Source organism: Molossus molossus, unplaced genomic scaffold, assembly GCF_014108415.1.
Source record: "Molossus molossus isolate mMolMol1 unplaced genomic scaffold, mMolMol1.p scaffold_m16_p_1, whole genome shotgun sequence".
Lineage (NCBI taxonomy): Eukaryota > Metazoa > Chordata > Mammalia > Chiroptera > Molossidae > Molossus > Molossus molossus.
The window spans coordinates 226,912,271-226,933,289 of record NW_023425344.1 but is presented as its reverse complement, the minus strand read 5'-3'; the positions used below and the strand labels follow the sequence as shown (position 1 = coordinate 226,933,289).

The window sequence follows — 21,019 nt, the reverse complement described above, 5'->3', positions numbered from 1 at the left end:
TTGCCTGTGAGTACTACATTTTCCCCAATCTTCAGATTTCCAGGATCGGTGCTGAGTTCCTGAAAAGCCTTTCATGAATAACAGTTCTCAGAACATTCAGACAAGGTTTTCTCATAATCATATTTTCCATTTTTTTTATCCTCACCTGAAGACATTTTTCTATTTATCTTCAGATAGAGAAGGAGGGAGTGGGAGGGAGAGAGAGGGAGAGAAAGAGAAACATCGACGTGAGAGGAACAGATCAACTTGTTGCCTCCCATACGACCCAACCAGGGCCAGGGATGAACCGCAACCAAGGTACGAGGTACGTACCCTTGGCTGGAATCAAACCGGAGACTCATTGATCGCAGGCTGATGCTCTACTGCTGAACCAAAAGGGCCAGGGCTCATAATCATATTTTCTAAATATCTTAATTTTAACCATGTGGACTCACAGAATCATATTTTAGAACTGAAAGGGGATCTGAAGAGTCAGACTTAATTTCTCACTTAATACAAAATCCTTTCTATGAAAAAAAACATCTAGAGACAGCGTATCACTAATTCAAATCTCATTAATTTACTAAGCTGCCCTTTAATAGTTATTATTTTTAGAAAATTCTTCTTGCCCATCCAGTGTGGCTCAGTGGAGTGAGCATTGTCCCATGGACTGAGAGATCCCGGTTCTGCTCCTGGTCAGGGCACATGCCTCGGCTGTGGGCTCGATTCCCAGTAGGGTGTGTTCAGGAGGCAGCCAATCGATGTTTCTCTCTCACATTGATGTTTCTATCTCTCTCTCCCTTCTCTCTCTAAAAAAAAAAATTTTTTTTTTAAAGAAAATTCTTCTTAGTATTAATGTAAAAAAAAATCTCCCTATGATTCCCACAGATGAATCCTTCTGTCCTCTAAAACTACATATAATAAAAATGACATAAAGTTATTTGAGGCAAAGAAAGTAGAGCTAATTTAAAGCTTTGATCCTATATTCTCTATTTACTAGCAAAAATTAATCAGATCAAAATGGGCATATTCAATCTAATATCCATGCCTCTAAAAAAGGCAGTGAGAAGGGCTCTCTTTCCTTTTTCTTCTTCTTTTTATTGTGGTGTCCACCAACCTGGAAACTCCCCAAATCTCACTGTTCAAAACAGAGTGGTGGGTAGGGTGCATACAGATCAGTGGGGGAAAGAAGACTAGAGCACTGGGAGGTCGTTGTTGGAGACATCGCTGACATAATCACCAGGAAGGAAGGTGGAGTAAGTGGTGGGGTGAGTGAGGATAAGCCAGGAACTCCCGTGTCTTAGAAGTGACCTGGGTGTGACTGTGTTGGGGTGGAGAAAGTCATCGGTGAGAGCATCATGAAACGTCAGGTGACCAGAGCCAGGGATTTTTCCGAGAAAGGGGAGGAAGAATGGTGTGAGAGCAAGGAAGAACACAGAGACGTCCATCTGTATGGAGACGCAGGAGAGGAAGAGCTGTGGGAGAAGAACCCAACACCATTTCAGAGGGCGGTGGGGGTAGAGTGTCCCTTGGAAAAGCCAGATTCTGGTTAGAGCAGGAATGGGAAGGGAACACTCAGAAATAGGTCCGGATACTAACTGGGCTTCCGAGGGCCATTCCTCACGGGGCCAACCAGAAGGCCAGCGCGCTCTCTGCGCTCAGAAGGCTATCATCTAGGAAAACGGGTGTTGCACCGGCTGGTTCATTTCATCCATGATACTGGATGCAAGAGAGCACTTATCCTTGGGACATTTTCTTCTTACGCATTCAGGCTGAAATGGACCGTGGAGACGCTGTTTGTTTAGCTGAGATTTTGACTGTGTGAATGATCTTTAACTACTTAACTGGGGAAAAGTAATCTGCCTGCTGGGCTGTGACTTTAGAGGCTTATATATTTGGGAGGCCTTAGCAGAGTAGTAAATGAAGCTCATCCATTACTTATTATCATCAAGGTCAAGAACAGAAATTGTGAAGGAGTGCTGGTCCTGTAAGCCTAGGAGAGCTTCCCGAGCTGTTGAAATAGTGTACAAACAGACCAAACAAAAGGGAAGACTAGCCTTGTAAATTGTATTTGTTACTTGTGTTAATTTCCTTTGTGCAATAAAATGCCTCTCCTTGTGTTAACCAGTATTTAAGTCTCAGCTTTCTTCCCATTGGTATGCCACAAGCAGCACCACTACCTGGAGCATGCCGAACGCCAGTGTCCAAAGCCCATGAGATGGCGATCCCTCCATAGCTTCTTCTTATTTTCACTCTTTGTTTGGGTGAGACGTTCTGACTGCAGGGCATAGGCTCTGGAGATGGGCCAGCTGCTCCAGCTCCCAGGTCAGCTGCCTGGATCCCAGTCTTGCCACTACCATTCTACAATGTTGGGTAGGTTATTTCCCTTCTCTGATCATCTGTGTCATTTCTGGTTTTGAGGCTTGAATATAAAATCCTGAGCACAGAGCCTGGCATAGCGTAGATACTTCATAAATGTTAGCTTCTAATATTCTCGTTATTAGTTATTGTTAAAGGTCTCATTTCACAAAGATCAAATCCTTGTTTCCTCTTTAATCTGACACAATCTTTTTCTCTTACTGGCTTTATTACTTAATAAATTTTTAAGTTAAATTTGAGGAAAAAGTGTTCCAAGGAGCCGGAACTTGCAAGAACTGTCACTCAAGTTCGTGATGAATTGCGTCCCCAGTGAAATTCCAGAGGCCGTGCATTTTGACCTCACAGTGGGTGGTATAGAAAACTGCCACTTTCAGTTAGGGAGTCTGGTAACAGGTGACAGGAAGACCTGGAGAAGAATCTGACAGCAGCTACAGGTGAGGAACCGAGTCGGGGCCTGGGGCCTGCTTCCCTCACGACTGGGTTCTTGCGTCCGTGTTGGCGGGACTGTTCGGCAAGCCTCCCCATCTTGTCTGTAACAGCTAAGCACTGGCCTCCCTAATTCTTGATCTGATGTCATGAGATGTGTTCTGGGTGCTTCTGCTCGGCCTTGAAGCTGTGTGGACCACAGCAGTACAAATCAGGGCATGGAGAAAGTCTCAGCTCAAAATCAGCCTTTATGGAACACAGTGGTCTCCTAAGGACAGTCATGGTTTTAAGTGAAGTTTCCCTTGTTTTAATGCAGACGATTACAGTGCATTCCTGCTCTCACTGGTGCAGCCTCTTGAACCTTGGGCTCCGGCAGAGGGAGAGTGGACTGGACTGGAACTGTGTGGGGACACTCAAGATTTGGAGGGTGCTCAGAGCTTTTGCTGAGTTGTGGCCACGAAGGACTGTGGCCATCTTACTCCTCCCCAGGGCTCTGGGGAGAGGCGGTGGCCCCACCCGCGGAGATTCAACTCCACCCAGTGGGCTGAGAAGGGCTTTCTATCAGACAGACCAGAGTTTAAGTGCTGGGTCTCTCACCAGCTGTTTGACTCTGGGAAAGTCACTTAACTTCTCAAAATATCAGATCTCCAGGAATAAAAAGAAGATAATAATAGTAGCTCCCTTGTAGGGGTGTAGCAACAATTAAATTATAAATAAAACATGTATTTAGAATAGTAACAATTTAATATAATTATTAGTATTGTTCCTACATATATTTAACAATTTTCCTTACTGTGATCTCTATTTTATATGATCTCTTTTAGATGTTCTTCTTTCTCCCTGTACTTTTATTTTTGTTGTTGTTAATCCTCACCCAAGGATATTTTTCTATCGATTTTTTTTAGAGAGAGTGGAGGGAGGGAGGGAGGAAGGGAGCAAGCGAGAGTGAGAGAGAGAGAGAGAAACATGGATGTGGAAGAGACACATTGGTTGGTTGCCTTCCATATAATCCCAACCAGGGCAGAGGATCAAACATGCAACCCAGGTAGTTCCCTTGACCGGAAACAAACTGGCGACCCCTTGATGCATGGGTCAATGCTCAACCACTGAGCCACACCAGCCAGGCCTTTTATATAATTTTTAAAATAGCCTCTTAATACTACTCAGCTATAAGAAAAGATGAAATATTGCCACTTGTAACAACATGGATATCTTGAGAATAGCATGCTAAGCAAATAAGTCAGACAAAAAAGATCAAGAACCATATGATTTCATTCATATGTGGGATATACAGCTGAAAGCAACAAACAAAGAAAAACTCACAGACACAGCCCCGCCCATGTGGCTCAGTGGACTGAGCATCATCCCATGGACTGAGAGGTTCTGGTTCGATTCCAGGTCAGGGCACATGCTGAAGGTGCAAGCTCAATCCCCAGTAGGATGTGTGCAGGAGGCAGCCCATCAATGTTTCTCTCTCACATCGATGTTTCTATTTCTCTCTCCCTTCCTCTTTCTATTAAAAAAAAAACAATAAAGACATATTTTAAAAAAAATCTCAGAGACACAGATAACAGTATGGTTGTTACCAGAAGGAAAGGGGGAGGGGCGGGAGGAAGAAAGGGTAAAAGGGGTCAAATATATGATGATGAAAGGAGACTTGACTTTGACTGGTGAACACACAATGCAATATACAGATAATGTAGTATAGAACTGTACACTTGAAACCTATATAACTTTATTTACCAATGTCATCACAATAAATTTAATAAAATTTAAAAAGGAGCCCCGGCTGGTTTGGCTCAGCGGTTAGAGCATTGGTCCATGGACCAATGAGTTGAGGGTTCGATTCCGGTCAAGGGCACATACCTTGGTGGCAGTTCGTCCCCGGCCCTAATTGGGTCGTGTGGGAGGCAACCAGTCGATATGGTTCTATCACATCGAAGTTTCTCTCTGTCTCTCTGTCTCTCTCTCTCCCTCCCTCCCACTCTATCTGATGATAAACTGAAAAATATCCTCAGCTGAGGATTTAAAAAAAAGTGAAAAAAAAAATCTAAAAAGAAGGATGGGGGATGGCCTCTTACATTGTCAAAGACTTTCAAAATTAATGTCAATATGCAAATTTATAGAAATGTCTACCATCCCAGTGTGTGTAATGGAAGGGAAGCATGAACTCTTCACGTGCCATTGAATTCTCTCAAAAATCCACAAATTAATAAATCAATCTTTTGAAAGATAACTAGATAACACATATCAAAAATCTTTAGCCCTGGCCGGTTTGGCTCAGCGGTTAGAGCGCTGGCCTACGGTCCAGAGAGGCCTGGGTTCGGTTCCTACTAGGGGCACATACCTCGGTTGCAGTTTGTCCCCGGCCCTGGTTGGGTGGTGCAGGAGGCAGCCACTTGATGTGTCCCTTTCACGTCGAAGTTTGTCTCTCTCTCTCCCTCCTGCTCTATTTGAACAACAACAACAAAAAGTGGAAAAATGTTCTCAGTTGAGGATTAAAAAAAAACCCAAAAAACTTTAAAAGTTCATGTGTTCTAACCCACAAATTCCACTAAGAAGTTATCCTAAAAACTTATTAAAGATATAAAAAAATATTTTGTTATTTAGATGTTCATCACAGTTTATAATAGTAAAAAATTAGAAAAAATTGTCAAAATATCCAACAAAAAGGAACCAATTAATAAATCATGATATATCTACTCAATGAAATTTCATATATCTAGTCAAAAGATTTTATAGAAAAATATGTAATGGCATTGAAAAATGTTCACTACATATAAAATGAAAATGTCAGGTTAACAAACAATTTATACATCATGACCTCATTTTTGTAAATATACTTTTAAAATATGTTTCTACATAGCAGAGGAAGAAAAAGGAAACACAATACACCAAAATATTAACAATGGTTATACCTAGGTGTTTGTGTGTGTATGGGGGGGGGGGTGATTTTCTTTTTTATATCAGCGAAATTTGCTGAAATGGGTATCATCACTTTGTCAAAGAAAGAAAGACAAAACTATTTATTAAAAAATAATAACTGCACTCTGGACAGTTTGGCTCAGCAGTTAGAGCATCAGCCCATGGACCAATGAGTCATGGGTTCGATGCCAGTCAGGGGCGCATACTTCCATTTGGATTCATCCCTGGCCCTGGTCGGGGTCTTGCAGGAGGCAACTAACTGGTCGTTGTGTCTCTCTCACATCGGTGTTTCTCTCCCTCGCTCCCTTCCTGCCTCCCTGTTCCTCCCTCCTTCCCTCCTTCCCAGTCTATCTGAAGATAAATGGAAAAATGTCCCTGGGTGAGGATTAAAAAAAAAATTTTTTTTAATGTATGCTTTGACTGCCTTTTGATAATTTGAATGTAATTAGCCTCTTTTAAATTTGTACAATGAATTCTATTACACAGTATTATTAATTTTCTTTGTTTATATATACTCCCCAATTTTAAGTTCATTGGCCTACACACTTGCCTTAATTCTTCCACATTCCACAGAACCACCTTATTTCCCCCCATAAATCTTTAAAGTTTATGTCTTCCGGGCTCAACAGCACTCTTTGAAGAGGTATGAAATCTGTTTGTTCCCTAGGTGGCAACATTGTTCTTTAAATAAATACAACTTAGCCCACTAGAATATGAACTAGTTCCTAATTCATTTTGATTCAGAATGTATTTCTCCACTTAGGATGACTATTTTGATAATTCCTGAAAAGTTAAGGAACTTGACTTGATTCAATCTGCAGCATTTTCATATAAAACAAAAAAAATATTCCTTCTACTATTTTTCAGCTTTATTGAGGTATAAGTGACAAATAAAGTTGTAAGGTATTTCAATTTATGTACATAGTGATGATTTGATATATTTCTACATTGTGAAAGGACTCCTCCAATCTAGTTAGTAAAAAACTTGTTATCCCTTCAATTACATTTTTTAAAAATCCTCACCTAAGGATATTTTTCTATTTATCTTCAGATAAAGTGTGAGGGAGGAAGAGAGAGGGAGAGAGAGAGAAACATTGACTTGAGAGGGACACATCCACTAATTGCCTCCTGCACTACCTGACGAGGGCCAGGGACGAACTGCAACTGAGGTACGTGCCCTTCACTGGAATCGAACCCATGACTCTTTTGTCCGCAGGCCAACACTCCAACTGCTGAGCCAAACTGGCCAGGGCTCAATTACATTTTTTTTTCTTTATTGATTTTAGAGAGAAAGGAAGGGAGAGGTAGGGAGAGATGGAAATATCGATGAGAGAGAACATTGATGGGTTGCCTCCAATCCACTGGGGATTGGGCCCACAACCTGGGCATGTGCTCTGACCAGGAATCGAACTGGTGACCTCTTGGTGCATGGGTCAACGCTCAACCACTAAGCCACAATGGCCAGGCTCAATTACATTTTTAATTAAAAGACCCACTCAGTATTTAACAAATATTCACTGAGCGTTACTGTTTATCTTGCATTTCGATGAATACAAAGGACAACATTCTTTGTATCTCAAAGAATTTATAGTCTAGTAGGGGAAATAAGACAAATGATAAATATAATATCAGGATAGAATAGGCCACCCTGGCCAGTGTAGTTTACTTGGTTGGGCATCATTCCGTGCACCAAAAGGTTGCCAGTTCAATTCCCAGTCATGGCACATGCCCGGGTTTCAGCTCAATCCCTGGTGGGGGACGTGCTGGAGGCAGCAGATCAATGTTTCTCTCTCACACTGATGTTTCTCTCCCTCTCTCCCTCTCCTTCCCTCTCTCTCTCTAAAAAATTAATTTAAAAAATCGTTTAAAAAAGATAGAATAGACTAAGCAGTATTTAAAAGATACAAAATGCTATGGGGACACACAAAACATTATCTTTTTTCACTAATAATCTTATTTATTTTATTTTTTTCAGATTCATTGAGATATAATTGACATGTAACATTGTATAAGATTAAGGTGTTCAATGTGTTGGTCTAATACATTTAATATTGCAGAATGATTACCACCATAGCATTATCTAACACCTGAAATACTGTCACATAATTGACATTTCGTTTTTGTGGTAAGAACATTTAAGATCTACTCTCTTAGGCATGGATACATGGAACAAACTGACAGCTGTCAGAGGGTAATGAGGTTAGGGGGCTGGATGAAAAGAGCTGAAGGGATTAAGAAAAAGAAACATATATACAGGGTGTCCCCCAAAAATGTATACAGAATGTCTATAGAGTCTATTACATTTTGAAAGTGAAATGTATTTTAATAAACAATGGCTTTATAATTACACATTTTGGTATATACATATTTTTGGGACATCCTATATATAACACACAGACAGAGACATCAGTGTGGTGATAGCCAGGGGGGAAGGGGGATGGAGGTGAGCAAAGGGGGATAAATAGGGATGGAAAGAGACTTTGCTTTGGGCAATGGGTACATGCATGCTACAGTGTGCAGATGATGTTTTGTTGAGTTGTACACTTGAAACCTGTATGGTTTTGTGAACCAATGTCACCCCAATAAATTCAATAATAAATAAATATATACTCTCTTAGCAACTTTCAAAAATATAATACAGTATTATTGCCCTGGCCAGGTAGCTCAATTGGTTAGAATGTTGACCCGATACACCAAGGTTGTGGGTTCAATCTCCAGTCTGGGCACATATAAGAGTAAATCAATGAATGCATAAATAAGTGGAACAACAAATCAATGTTTCTCTCTCTCATTTCCTCTCTCTCTAAAATCAACAAATTAAAAAATAATACAGTATCATTAGTTATAATCATGATATACACTGGATTTCGCAGAAGTTGTCAATCTTAAAACTATACCCTTTGATCAATATTTCCCATTTCCCCTTCTCCCCCACACCCAGCCCAGGAAGCCACCATTCTACTTGCTCTCTGTTTCTCTGAGTTTAGTTTTTTTAAGATTCTACATGTAAGTGATATCATACAGTATTCATCTTTCTCTTTTTGTCTTATTTCACTTAGCATAATGCCTTCAAGTTTCATCCAAGTTGTCGCAAATGGCAGGAAGAAAATTATTACTTTTAAAAGGACTGTGGGGGAAGGCCTCATGGAAAATATGGTCTTGAGCTGAGCCCTTGAAGGATAGATAAAATCCTAATAGACAGAAATAGACCAGGAATACATTCCAGATAGAAGAAACAGTGTGAACAAAGACTTCAGAGATGAATGAATATACAGTTCAGGTGGATTAAAGGGAGTGTGCACGGGGAGGTGTAGTAAAATAAGATAATAATGTCCCAAAATAGACGTAGGTTCTTGACACTCACATAAGATATCTGGACAATATTCTATTTTCAATAGAGAAATACTGGCCATGATATAAAAGTATTTACTTCTAAGGAAATCAGCCAATGCTACAAATCAGGACCTTTTTTTTTTTCAGAGAGCTACACATCACTGTTGATATAATTTTCACTATGTCATGTACAATATTTTAAGCACTTTACATATATGAACTCAATCCTTACTACTCTGAGGGCACGTACCTCGGTTGCAGTCTGTCCCCAGCCCTGGTTGGGTCATGCGGGTGGCAGCCATTCCATGTGTCCCTTTCACATCGATGTTTCTCTCTCTTTTCCTCTTTCCACCTCCCATTTTATCTGAATAAAATGTCCTCGGGTGAGGATAAATAAATAAAATAAAATGTCAAAGGGAGTCCTTCACCATCTCACATGTCAAATGTCAGTGAAGGATTTTGCAGATATAGTAGTTAATTCTAATCTCCTTTTTTTAAAAAAGAAAGAAACTTACATCATCTAATTCTTTCTCCACGAGGACTTTTCTCTTTTGGAATTGTTTTATTGTTTTCAGCTCTATCTGAATCATGCCAATTTCTTTGGCTTTCTGATAGAACTGTCCCTCCAGCTCATTTATTTGCACAGTATACTTTTCTTCCTGCATGAAAAAACAAAAAACAAACACACAAACAAAAAACAAAAAACAGGTAAATGAGTTAGGAAAAAGAACAAAAGTCCCACAGAGTCATGTCCCATTTGAAGCCTCAAGCCATTTGACTATCTTTTTTTAAGAAATGTTCCCTTTTTATTTTTGCATAAAGTTTTAATTTTTGTTAAACAATAACAAGTGCCTTGAACAAAAAAGAAATCTAGAATAAGCTGGTATTGTACAGAAAATGCAGATATTTACTAACAAGAGGCATGATAAGACTAAAAAATTTTTAATCTGCAAGAAAGATAAATAACGTCCCTGACCCTAAATTAAAATTAGTAAACTAAGAGACAAAGGTGGGGTTATATAATTATATGCTTTTTATATGCAGGGTTACATTTTTGAAAAGCAACTCCTAAAATTCAAAAGCAAACTGTGTTGTTGAGTTGGTGGCATAACTGCAGAAAGGAATTATTTCAAATGGTTTTAAACCTTGTAATTTGACAGTAGATTCCTCGTGTTATATATCCTAAGGGGGAAGTGCCCCACAAAATCTTAAACTGTTTCCACTAATCTATATTGGCGGTAGTATTGGTATTAGTATTCTGTGACTGTTGATGTATTGAGGTTTAAAGCAACCACACAATTATACTGGTATCATCCAGGATTTTGGGTGAGGGAAAAAGGAGACACAGTTAAAGTTAAGTAAAAACCCTGTATTCCTGATCTGAATGGAAAATATTAGTATGGATTTATATTTCATGATATATTTTAATATTTTATATATCTATGTCTATATCTATATCTGTCTGTGTCTGTGTCTGTGTCTATGTCTGTCTATGTCTATGTCTATGTCTATGTCTATGTCTATGTCTATGTCTATGTCTATGTCTATATTTATATCCATTTCTATCTCCTAACTTGGTCCACTGAAAAGCCTTAGAAAGAAGAAAGAATGTCATACTCAGTATCAGGAAGCACCACTAATACCATATGGTTTTCTACAAAAATATATTTTTATGTTATTTTTTGAGCTTCTGTACAACAGGTATATGAGCTTTAAGATTGCTGAGCGGCTCAGAGGACTTATTCATTTATTTTCATTGTAACTAAATATGAGCTTGCCAGAAACCTGACCACCCAGCAAGTGAAGTATTAATGTACATAGATACTTACCAATTTTTTCTTCTCTTCTTGGGCTTGTTCCTTTGTTTTATTCAATTGCTGTTTCAGTTTTTCAATCTGTAGAAGATGAAAATGCAGAGTTAGGAAGATAAAGAAATTGCTCTATGTCCTGCCTTTATTAAGTAGCCTTGTTTTCACATATTAAAACCAGTAGTGTCGGAGAGGTTGAGTAAGGTGGGAAGAGGAGAAGAGGGGACATACTTCATACTCTTAACCTGCTATTGCTAATTTCCAAAACCTGGCTATCATCAGAACTACCTGAGTAACTTTTTAAAATTGTGGTAAAGAATACAACATACGCCCTGGCCGGTTTGGCTCAGCAGTTGGAGCGTTGGCCTGTGGTACAGAAAGAATACAACATACAAGAATCAATCAATGAATGCATAAATAAATGGAACAACAAACTGATGTTTCTCTCTCTCTCTCTCTCTCTCTCTCAAATCAATAAATACATGTTTAAAAACAGAACATAATATTAAATTGACCATCATTATATTGACCATTTTTAAAAGTACAGTTCAATAGTGTTAAATATATTCATATGGTTGTACAACAGATCTCTATAACTTTTTCATTTTACAAAACTGAAACTCTATACTCATGAAACTAATTCTTGCTCCTCCCTCCCCTGCCGCCCTTAGCAACCACCTGTCTACTTTCTATTTCTGGATTTTAACTACTTTAGATACTTGATATGAGTAGAATCACACAATATTTGTCCTTTCCTGACTGGCTTGCTTCACTGAGCATAATGTCCTTGAGGTTCATCCATGTTGCATGTAGCACGTGACAGGATTTCCTTCTTTTTTAAGGCTGTATAATGATATGCTATTGTATGTATGTATATACCATTTTTTCTTTATCTATCTCATCAATGGACATTTGGGTTGCTTCCACCTCTTGACTATGTGAATATTTCAACAAACATGGGTATGCAAGTATCTCTCTAGGATCCTACTTTATTGTTTTTTGTTTGTTTGTTTGTTTGTTTGTTTAGAGAGGCGGGAGAGGCAAAGAGAGATAGAAACATTGATGAGAGAGAACATCGGGTGGCCGCCTCTTGTATGCCCCCACTGGGGATCAGGCCCACAACCTGGGCATATACCCTGACTGGGAATCGAACAGGCGACCTCCTGGTGCATGGGTCAATGCTCAACCACCGAGCCACACCAGCCGGGCATCCAGAATCCCACTTTAAATTCTTTTGAAAATATACCCAAAAGTGAGATTGCTAGGTCATCTGGTAATTCTACTTTTAATTTTTGAGGTACCTCCATAGTTTTCAACAGTAACTGTACCAATTTACATTCCCACTAACAGTGCAAAAGGGTTCCAATTTTTCTGCATCCTCTTCAACACTTGTTATTTTCTGTTTTTCTGATAGAAGTGATATCTTGTTGTTCTGATATGGGTAACTTTTTTTTTAATTTTATTTTTCAATTACATTTAACATTCAGATGTACAGCATAGTGGATAATCATATACTTTACAAGGTGGTCCCCTTGATATTTCAAGTACCCACCTGGTGCTGTACAATATTATTACAATATAGACTATATTCCCTATGCTGTACTTTACATCCGGGGACTATTTTGTGACTACTAATTTATAATTCTTAATCCCTTTACCCTTTTCATCCAGTCCCCCAAATCCCCTCCCCTCTGGCAACTATAAGTCTATTCTCCATATGTATGAGTCTGTTTCATTTTGTTCCTTTATTTTGCTCTTCAGATTCCACATATAAGTGAAATCATATGGCATGTATCTTTCTCTGTCTGATTTATTTCACTTAGCATAGTATATATGGTTAACTTTTTAGTGCATGGGTCAACGCTCAATCACTAAGCCACACCGGTTGAGTGGGTTGGTTAACTTTTTAGAAGAAAAGTTTCAAGAAGAGTATAAAGAGTTCTCATACACTCTCCACCCAATTTTGCCACATTTGCTTTTCTTCCCTATGTATATATAGATAGACCTATCTAAATATATAATTATATAGATATACAACGACATGTTTTTTTACATAGTTTTTTCTGAACCATGTGAGAATATGTTGAAGACATGATGATCGCTTGGCTGGTGTGGCTCAGTGGTTGAGCGTCGACCCATGCATCAAGAGGTCACCGGTTCAATTCCTGGTCAGGGCACATGCCAAAGTTGTGGGCCTGATCCCCAGTGGGGGGCATTCAGGAGGCGGCCAATAGATGTTTTCTCTCATCGATGTTTCTATCTCTCTCTCCCTCTCCCTTCCTCTCTCTCTACAAAAATAAAGAAAAATATTTTATTTAAAAAGAATTCCTTTAAAAAAAAAAAAGAGGAAAGGCATAATAAGTTAAATTCATTTCATAAAGCTTTCACAGTTTTTCAATTACTTCTTTGATTCGCTCATAATAGAAATGTCTTTTCTATTCCTACTTGTTCAGTCTTAGATCTTGGCTCTCTCTGCTTATCCATTACTTTAGTTCCTCTTCACCCTGATGATACAAAGTGTAAATGTAACTTTAAGTCTGTAGTTCTGTAACCTTCCATCCCTCCCAACACCACTTTTCTTCTTGTTGTAGGTTGCTGTGGTTTGTATGTCTGTTTGTTTTTTGGCTAGGCTTTGAACAAAAGATCAGGTCACTAGGGCAAGTATGGTAAATACTTTATCTGCTAGTTCCCCAATGCAGTCTACTCAGTGGTTACAGCATCAGTCCTTGGACCGAAGCATTTCACGTTTGTTTCCTGGTCAAGGGCAGGTGTCTGGTTGCAGGTTTCATCCCTGGCCCTGGTTGGGCTGGTGCAGGAGGCAGCCAGTCGATGTCTCTCTTTCTCATATTGATGTCTCTCTCTCTCTCCCTTCCTCCCTTCCACTCCATCTAAAAAACAAAACAAAACAAAACAAAACAAAAAAACCCACCAAGTTGCAAAAGACATGTATAATACAATACTACTCATGTAAATTTTAAAACAAAACTGTAGTATATATTGTTTGTGAATGCATAATACACAAATAGTAAAAGTACAGAAACCTACATGGGAATGATGCATACCATCCTTAGCAGAGTGGAAATTTCCTTGTGTTTCCACTGGGCTCATAGAAGCGGATGGAAAAGAGAAGATTTTGGAGTTCCACCTAAATTCCATTTTAACACCCACTAGCTGTGTGATTTTGGGCAAGTTACCTGTCCTTACTCAGAGTCAATTTTCTTCATCTATAAAATGGGAATGACAATATTGTAGCTACATGGGGTTAGTATAAGGACCAAATGAGATAACAGAGGAAAAGTACCCAGTATAGTGCCTGGCACAAAACAGGGGCTCCAAAATGTTAGTTCGTATCTATTTTTCTTCTAGATCTAAAATAGTAGCTTTTCAACACTTAAATAGGATATAAATTAAAGATTTGACATGCTAGGCTCATCGTGTGATCATAGATTATTGGTGATTGCTTTTTAAATCATTAAAACTAAGTATTTATCAATATCTAAAATATATAGGACATATAACATGCTTTTGTCTTTAAAATGGAGCATAATATTCCATTATGCTCATCAATCTGTTTAGACAAGAAAACATGGGACAAGAACTAAAAATAGAAAGACCCAGTTATGACAGTAAAGCCATTCTGAAATAGCATCCTCTTCAAGGAGAGTTAGTCACTGAAATGTCTTAATTATGTGATTGAAATATATAACCACACAAGTATAACACAGAGGTAGTTACTGAGGCTCGGGAGGGTTTCTACCTACCTACCATATTATCTTTCTCCTGATCCTGGTTCTTCAGGTAGCTTAATACAGACATTGTATCTTTCTCCATTTTATACTGCTGTTTCTTTAAGTCCTCATTAGTTTTTGCAAGTCTCCGGGAAGTATCACGATACTCACTCCTAGAGAGTTCTGTGAGTTCCAGCCTGGCCTCCCAAAGGGCGGCACTGGCCTTGGCTCTTTCCACTGCAGTTTCTTCAGTTTTCACTGTCTTCCTACATGGGAAGAGGACATTGACAGCATATCACTATAGCAGTATTACCTCTCTCCATTATTATTTTGTTTGGTATTTCCTGGTACATATGAGCAAATATTTTGGATAAATTTGTTAATAAGAAATTCATATTTACTTGATAAGTTAGTTATATTAATAGGTACCTCTTCCTGGAAGAGGGAAGCTTTGAAGCATAACTCTAAACGACTGGGGAAAAAAAGAGGAAAGGCATAATAAGTTAAATTCATTTCATAAAGTTTTCACAGCTTTTCAATTACTTCTTTCTCTTATATTAGAACTGTCTTTTCTACTGCTACTTGCTCAGTCTTAGACCTTGGCTCTCTCTGCAAATCCATTACTTTAGTTCCTCTTCACCCTGATGATACAAAGTGTAAATGTAACTTTAAGTCCGTAGTTCTGTAATCTTCCACCTGTCCCAACACCATTTTTCTTCTTGTTTTAGGTTGTTGTGGTTTGTATGTCTGTTTGTTTTTTGGCTAGGCCTTGGACAAAAGATCAGGTCACTAGGGCAAGTATGTTAAATACTTTATCTGCTAGTTCCACAATGCACCAGGCTTCAAGGATAGCTGGGAAACAAACCATAATCATTTACACAGAGATGGAGAGGAAATTTCAAAATAATAATAAAGAATAATAATTTCAGCCCTGGCTGGCATTGCTCAGTGGTTAGAGCATCGACCCTTGAACAGAAGGGTCTTGGGTTCAATTCCCAGTCAAGGGCATGTACCTAGGTTACAGGTTCAATTCCCGGGCCCAATCTGGGTGCATGCAGGAGGCAACCAATCAATGTGTCTCTCTCACATTGATGTTTCTTCTCTCTCTCTACCCCCTACCCCACTCTTTCTAAAAATCATTGGAAAATTATCCTTTGGTGAGAAATAACAACAACAAAAGTCTTCAAAGATTAAAGTGACAAAAGGGGAGGTGTTTTCAAAATAAAGATTTATTGTATGAGCATTAACAAAACACTATCCATTATATATGGTAGACACTGGTAATATATTTAGATAATAACAAAGAAGACTTCATTTGTATTTGAATTCTAAATATTTTCACATATAAGTATGTGTGGACATTTCTATACTGTCACCCTCCATCCCCATCAACTCGGTTCTTGATCCTTTTTCAGTCCCACTCTCACTTTTGTTCTCTACAAATTATGACCAGCCTCATCCCCAACCACTAGCCTGTTATAGCTGTTGAACTCCCTTTCCAGCACGATTTAGGCAGTAGTGATAGACTGCCTTGTTACAGTCATCCAACTGCTCCTTGGAGGTTATCAAGTCTAAACTGCTCAGAGTTGATGAAAGATATCAGATAGGATTTCTCATAGGAGGACCACTGATACTGACTATAGAAACAAAGAAGGATTTCTCAAACTATGAGTCATGGAAAAATCCAAAGAATAAAAGGTCTGGTACCCTTGATGTTTCTCTTTTTTTTTCCTCACTTGAGGATATGATTATTGATTTTAGAGAGAGGAAGGGAGGGAGAGATAGAGAGAAACATTGATGTGAGAGAGAAACATTAATTGGTTGCCTCCCATATGTGCTCTGACTGGGGATCGAACCCAAAACCTAGGTATGTGTCCTGACCAGGAATCAAACCCATAACCTTTTTCATGTATGGGACGATGCTCCAACCAACTGAGCCACCTGGCCAAGGGTCAATGTTCCTCATTGACATGTGTACTGTAGATGCCTGGTCAAAAATAGAAAACATATGCTAGTGAGTTTCAGGAATGTGATAAGCCCTTGGCACTTTTTAAAAATGCTTGACTAGCCCTGGCTGGTTTGGTTCAGCGGTAGAGCGACGGCCCATGGACCAAAGAGTTGTGGGCTCGCACAGTTGCAGTTTGTCCCCGACCCTGGCTGGGGTCGTGTGAGAGGCAACCAATCAATGTATCTCTCTCACATTGCTGTCTGTCTCTGTCTCTCTCTCTCCTCTTCCTCCCACTCTATCTGAAAAATTAATGGAAAAAAGTATCTTCAGGTGAGGATTTAAAATAAATACATACATAAATAAAAGTGCTGAACTGTGCAGTTATGCAAAAAAAAATTCACACTGTAGAATACTTATATTAATACATGGGGAAAAGCTACAAGTAAGTATATACATTGGGCTACCTTTTTTTTTATACTCACCTGAGGATATTTCCATTGATTTTTTCAGATAGAGTGGGAGGGAGAGAGAAAGAGAAACACCAATGCGAGAGAGATACATCGTTTAGTTGCTTCCTGCATGACCCCAACCAGGGCCGGGGACCGAATTGCAACCCAGGTATGTGCACTTGACCAGAACTGAACCCACAACTCTTTGGTCCATGGGCCAACCCTCTAACTGCTGAGTCAAACCGGCCAGGGATGGGCTATCATTTTATTTTATTTTATTTTTATTTTATTTTATTTTTTTATCCTCACCCGAGGACATTTTTCCATTTTTTGTTCAGGTAGAGTGGGAGGGAGAGAGAGGAACAGAGAGAGAGAGAGAGAAACATCGATGTGAAAGGAACACATCGAGTGGCTGCCACCCGCACAACCGACCAGGGCCGGGGACAAACTGCAACCGAGGTACGCGCCCTTAGCGGGAACCGAACCTGGGTCTCTCAGGACCGCAGGCCGACGCTCTAACCGCTGAGCCAAACCGGCCAGGGCTGGGCTATCATTTTATAAAGATAAAAAGAATATCCCAAAATGATAGTAATGGTTATGTTTGGATGATTAATTACAGGTGATTTTTGTTTTCTCCTTTGACTTTCCATGTTTCCCAAACTTTCTGTATTGAGCATTTATTACTCTCTTAAACGAGTTACTTCACAGACTTTACGAATTTGGGGATATCCTTGTAGTCCTATATATAGTATTGTCGGACACCATGTATGACTCCAATGTGTCTAGGACTACCAGGGTCACCCAATAGGTTAGTGACAATCTGGCAGCAACTCCAAGCCTGGAAAGGGTCAATACTAGAGTTAGTTCTGATCATTTTGGGAAAGTCTGAACAATTACCCAATTTGGTCAAATATTTTACACTTCCTTTTGAACCAAAAGGAATCCCTAAAAGGCCCAAAGAACTACTTCAATCATCCAGAGATCCTTTAGATGTTCAAGATCATCTCAACCACATAGCAGAGATCTCTCAGACTAGGATCAACAAAGAATGAACCCAGAGCACAGTTCTTGTGGAATAAACATCTAAGTTGAAGTATACACAGGTAGACACCTTAATTTACTGAACAAATATCAAGCATCTGCTAGCCAGGATCTCTGCTAGGTGCTGGAGATATGATGAATAATGCTTAGTGCCTAGTCTAGAGAAGCTTATTCTTGAGCAGGATTTCCCACTCCTGGCACTGCTGACATTCTGAGCTAAATGATTCTTTGGGGTGAGGGGTGAAGGGGTTGTCCTTTGCATTGTAGGATGTTAAACAGCATCCTTGGTCTCTACTCACTAGATGCCACACACATTCCAGATGTGACAACCAAAATGTCTCCAGATAGTGCCAAATGTCCCCTGGGAAGCAAAACTGCCCTGGGTTAAGAACCACTAAGTGTCTAGAGCACTGGTGTCCAATACAACTTTTTGTAATGAAAATGTTCTGTATCTGGGCTGTCCAATATAGTTACCACTGTCAACATGTGCCCATTGAGCATATAAAATATGTCTAGTACAACTGAGGATCTGAGTTTTTTATTTAATTTTAATTTAGCTACAGTTGACTACCCTTTTGGTCAGCGCTGGTCTAGAAGACCTCCAATATCCCAATAAATGTTATCCTGACCTTCACTTTCAGTGTCAGAACTCTTCCTCCTCATTCTCCGTTCTTTGTTCCTCCACTAGCACCTATTTCATTCGGTCCTGTGTTACTTCTATTCTTTGGGAACTTATCTGCCTCCATCGTTAGTGCGTTATACATAGGTAGAGGCTGTGTCTAAATGACTTCAGGGTCCCAAATCTCACCCTACTGTCTAAGTTGAAGCAGTAGTTTGGCATGCATTTGGGGAGTTTCTGAACAACGGGACCTGTCCTCGGAATCGGGGAGTGCGAGAGAAAGGTCCAGGAGGCTCCAAGAGGGTCAGAGGGCGGGAGCCAATGAGCCAACCCCTGCGTCTGGCGGCCCCCAGACCCGAATCCCGGGACGGTAGGCGCGGGGGCAGAGGACCCCAGGGTGGGTTCTCCTTACTTCTTCTTGTCTTTGTCTTTGCCCTTGCCTTTCTTTTTGTCCTTTCCCTTCGACGGCATCTTGGCTTCTCCAGTGGCGCGGCTGTTTTGGTGGTTTCTCCGCCGCCGCCGGGCCGGATTCTGTCTCCAAGGGAACCAGCACGCTCAGCTGGTAACTTTCCGCCCGGGCCGTTGCAAGTGCCCAAACAGCGCATGCGCTCGGACGTGACTCCCACGCCGCCGCGCGGCCCAGTCCGGGGGCCGGGTGCGGAGGGCGGGGCGGAGATCGCTCCGAGGGCGGCGGGAGGCCGCGCCTGGGCGGCGCGCGCGGTGAGTGTGCGAGCGGCGGAGGGAGCAGACCCTGCTGCGGGTTCGGGCGGAGACCCAGAGCGACTTCCTGCGGGCCGGGCGCCTCCGGCGGCGCGAGGTCGGGACGCCCTGGCCTCAGGAGTCTTGCTACCCTGCGGGTCCGCCCGCCCCGCCAGTTTGGCAGCGTTTCGCGTCTTAGCGTCGCATCCTCCCCTCTCCTGACGCCCAGCCTGCGTGGCCGCGGCCGCCTGACTCCTGCTCCGCCTCAGTCTCCCGAACCTGCCCCGACTACAGGCTGCTAACTCTTGCTAATTCTGTAAGGGGTGGCGCATGTAGCGGACTTTTTGGGCCACACATTTTTTTTTTTTTGGTGAGGCGGTGGTGGGGCTGGGACTGGTAGCCTCCGCCGGGCAGCAGCGCGGGCGTCCGGGAACCTGGCGAGGAGACAAGTGCTGCCACTGGGTCGGGCGACGGGAGCTCGGCCCCGTTCTGCCCTGTACAGCCGGCACTGCCCTCCCAGAACCCGCCCGGATGCCCATTTGCTAATATCTCATGCGTCCGCAGCCCCTTTTTCCGAAAGTTGCATGAAGTCGGAAGTTCTTGGGTTTGTTTTTTTGTTTAAAACCTGAGCACACCCAGGAAAAGGAGTACTCGAAAGTATTGTTCTTTTCCAGAGGAGGAGCTCTATGACTAAGCCTTTCAATGAGAGTGAGTCATTAAGGCAGACAGGGAATTCTTGGTGCCAAGACAATAGATAGGAAACTTGTCATTGAAGCTCAGGTCTGCGACATCCTCCATTTCAAATTGAATTTAAAATTTCTTTAAAAACTTCCTTGTGCATCTTCCCTCTCCATTTCCCTAGGGAGAATGCAATTATCTACACCCCTTCCAGAGGCCTTTGACCTCATGCTTGTTCCCACCTGCTTTGTTTCATTTATGTAGTTTCTGTTTCTGAATTATGTGGTTAGAGGGAACTGCCGATTTGTTAATGAGCACTGCAAGATCGTGGCTTATTTTGTTTGGGGTGCATTTCCCCCTCTTGTATGTCACACTCCACTGGGTCCTTAGGACTCACCATACATTGAAAGGGTTTCCTCTGATATGGAATCTGTAAAGTTATTAAAATGTATGGCAAAGGTTCTGAAAGTACATCCTATTGATAACTTGCAGAAAAAGAAAGGGTAGGGCATCTTCTACCACAGGCTATATTTGGAATACATTCTAAAAATTGTAACTTTATAATATGAAATTCAGGCCAAGACTTTTGTTGTTTATGCTTGTTTACAGATTCATTTATAAACATGAAAATTTGACTAACAAGATTATGTCTTAATATGAGCATAGTGCTTTATACTTGTAATATGTACTTTATAGTTATTTTATTATACAACATATTTTTAGTGACTATAAGTTTGATTTTGTAGTTAGAACTGTTGAGATATGAATATGACTAAGAGAAATGCCCAGATTCATAGTGGAGTAGAGATGGTTCTAGAATATAGTCTTCTGACCACCAACATTTTCTGCCAAAGAACTGGATGTTATTACTCAGTCATCCTCTTAGTAAGATATAGCTGATGGTACAAATAGTAGAGTAGAAAGTTGCAGTTTAATAGTTCATCTGGCCCTGGTCAGGTTTCTCAGTGGTTAGAGACTCAGCCCTTGGACCAAAGAGCCTGGGGTCA

General features: G+C 40.6%; 2 protein-coding genes across 4 annotated transcripts in view; one reads left to right on the top strand and one right to left on the bottom strand.

Moving 5' to 3' along the window:
- BBOF1 (basal body orientation factor 1) overlaps window positions 1-19,171 on the bottom strand; it is a 39,775-nt gene extending 20,604 nt beyond the window's left edge. The window contains exons 1-4 of the mRNA XM_036275534.1: window positions 19,048-19,171; window positions 14,616-14,844; window positions 10,872-10,937; window positions 9,558-9,701 (exon numbers count right to left, since the gene is read on the bottom strand). Of these exons, the coding sequence (XP_036131427.1) occupies window positions 9,558-9,701; window positions 10,872-10,937; window positions 14,616-14,844; window positions 19,048-19,106 (498 nt within the window). The 5' untranslated portion in view covers window positions 19,107-19,171. The remainder of the gene's footprint in view (window positions 1-9,557; window positions 9,702-10,871; window positions 10,938-14,615; window positions 14,845-19,047) is intronic.
- A 149-nt stretch (window positions 19,172-19,320) lies between these two features.
- The window catches only part of ENTPD5 (ectonucleoside triphosphate diphosphohydrolase 5 (inactive)), a 44,342-nt gene continuing 42,643 nt past the window's right edge, over window positions 19,321-21,019 (top strand). For all 3 annotated transcript variants that reach the window (XM_036260138.1, XM_036260152.1, XM_036260146.1), the window contains exon 1: window positions 19,321-19,355. The gene's annotated coding sequence lies outside the window, so the exon portion shown is untranslated. The remainder of the gene's footprint in view (window positions 19,356-21,019) is intronic.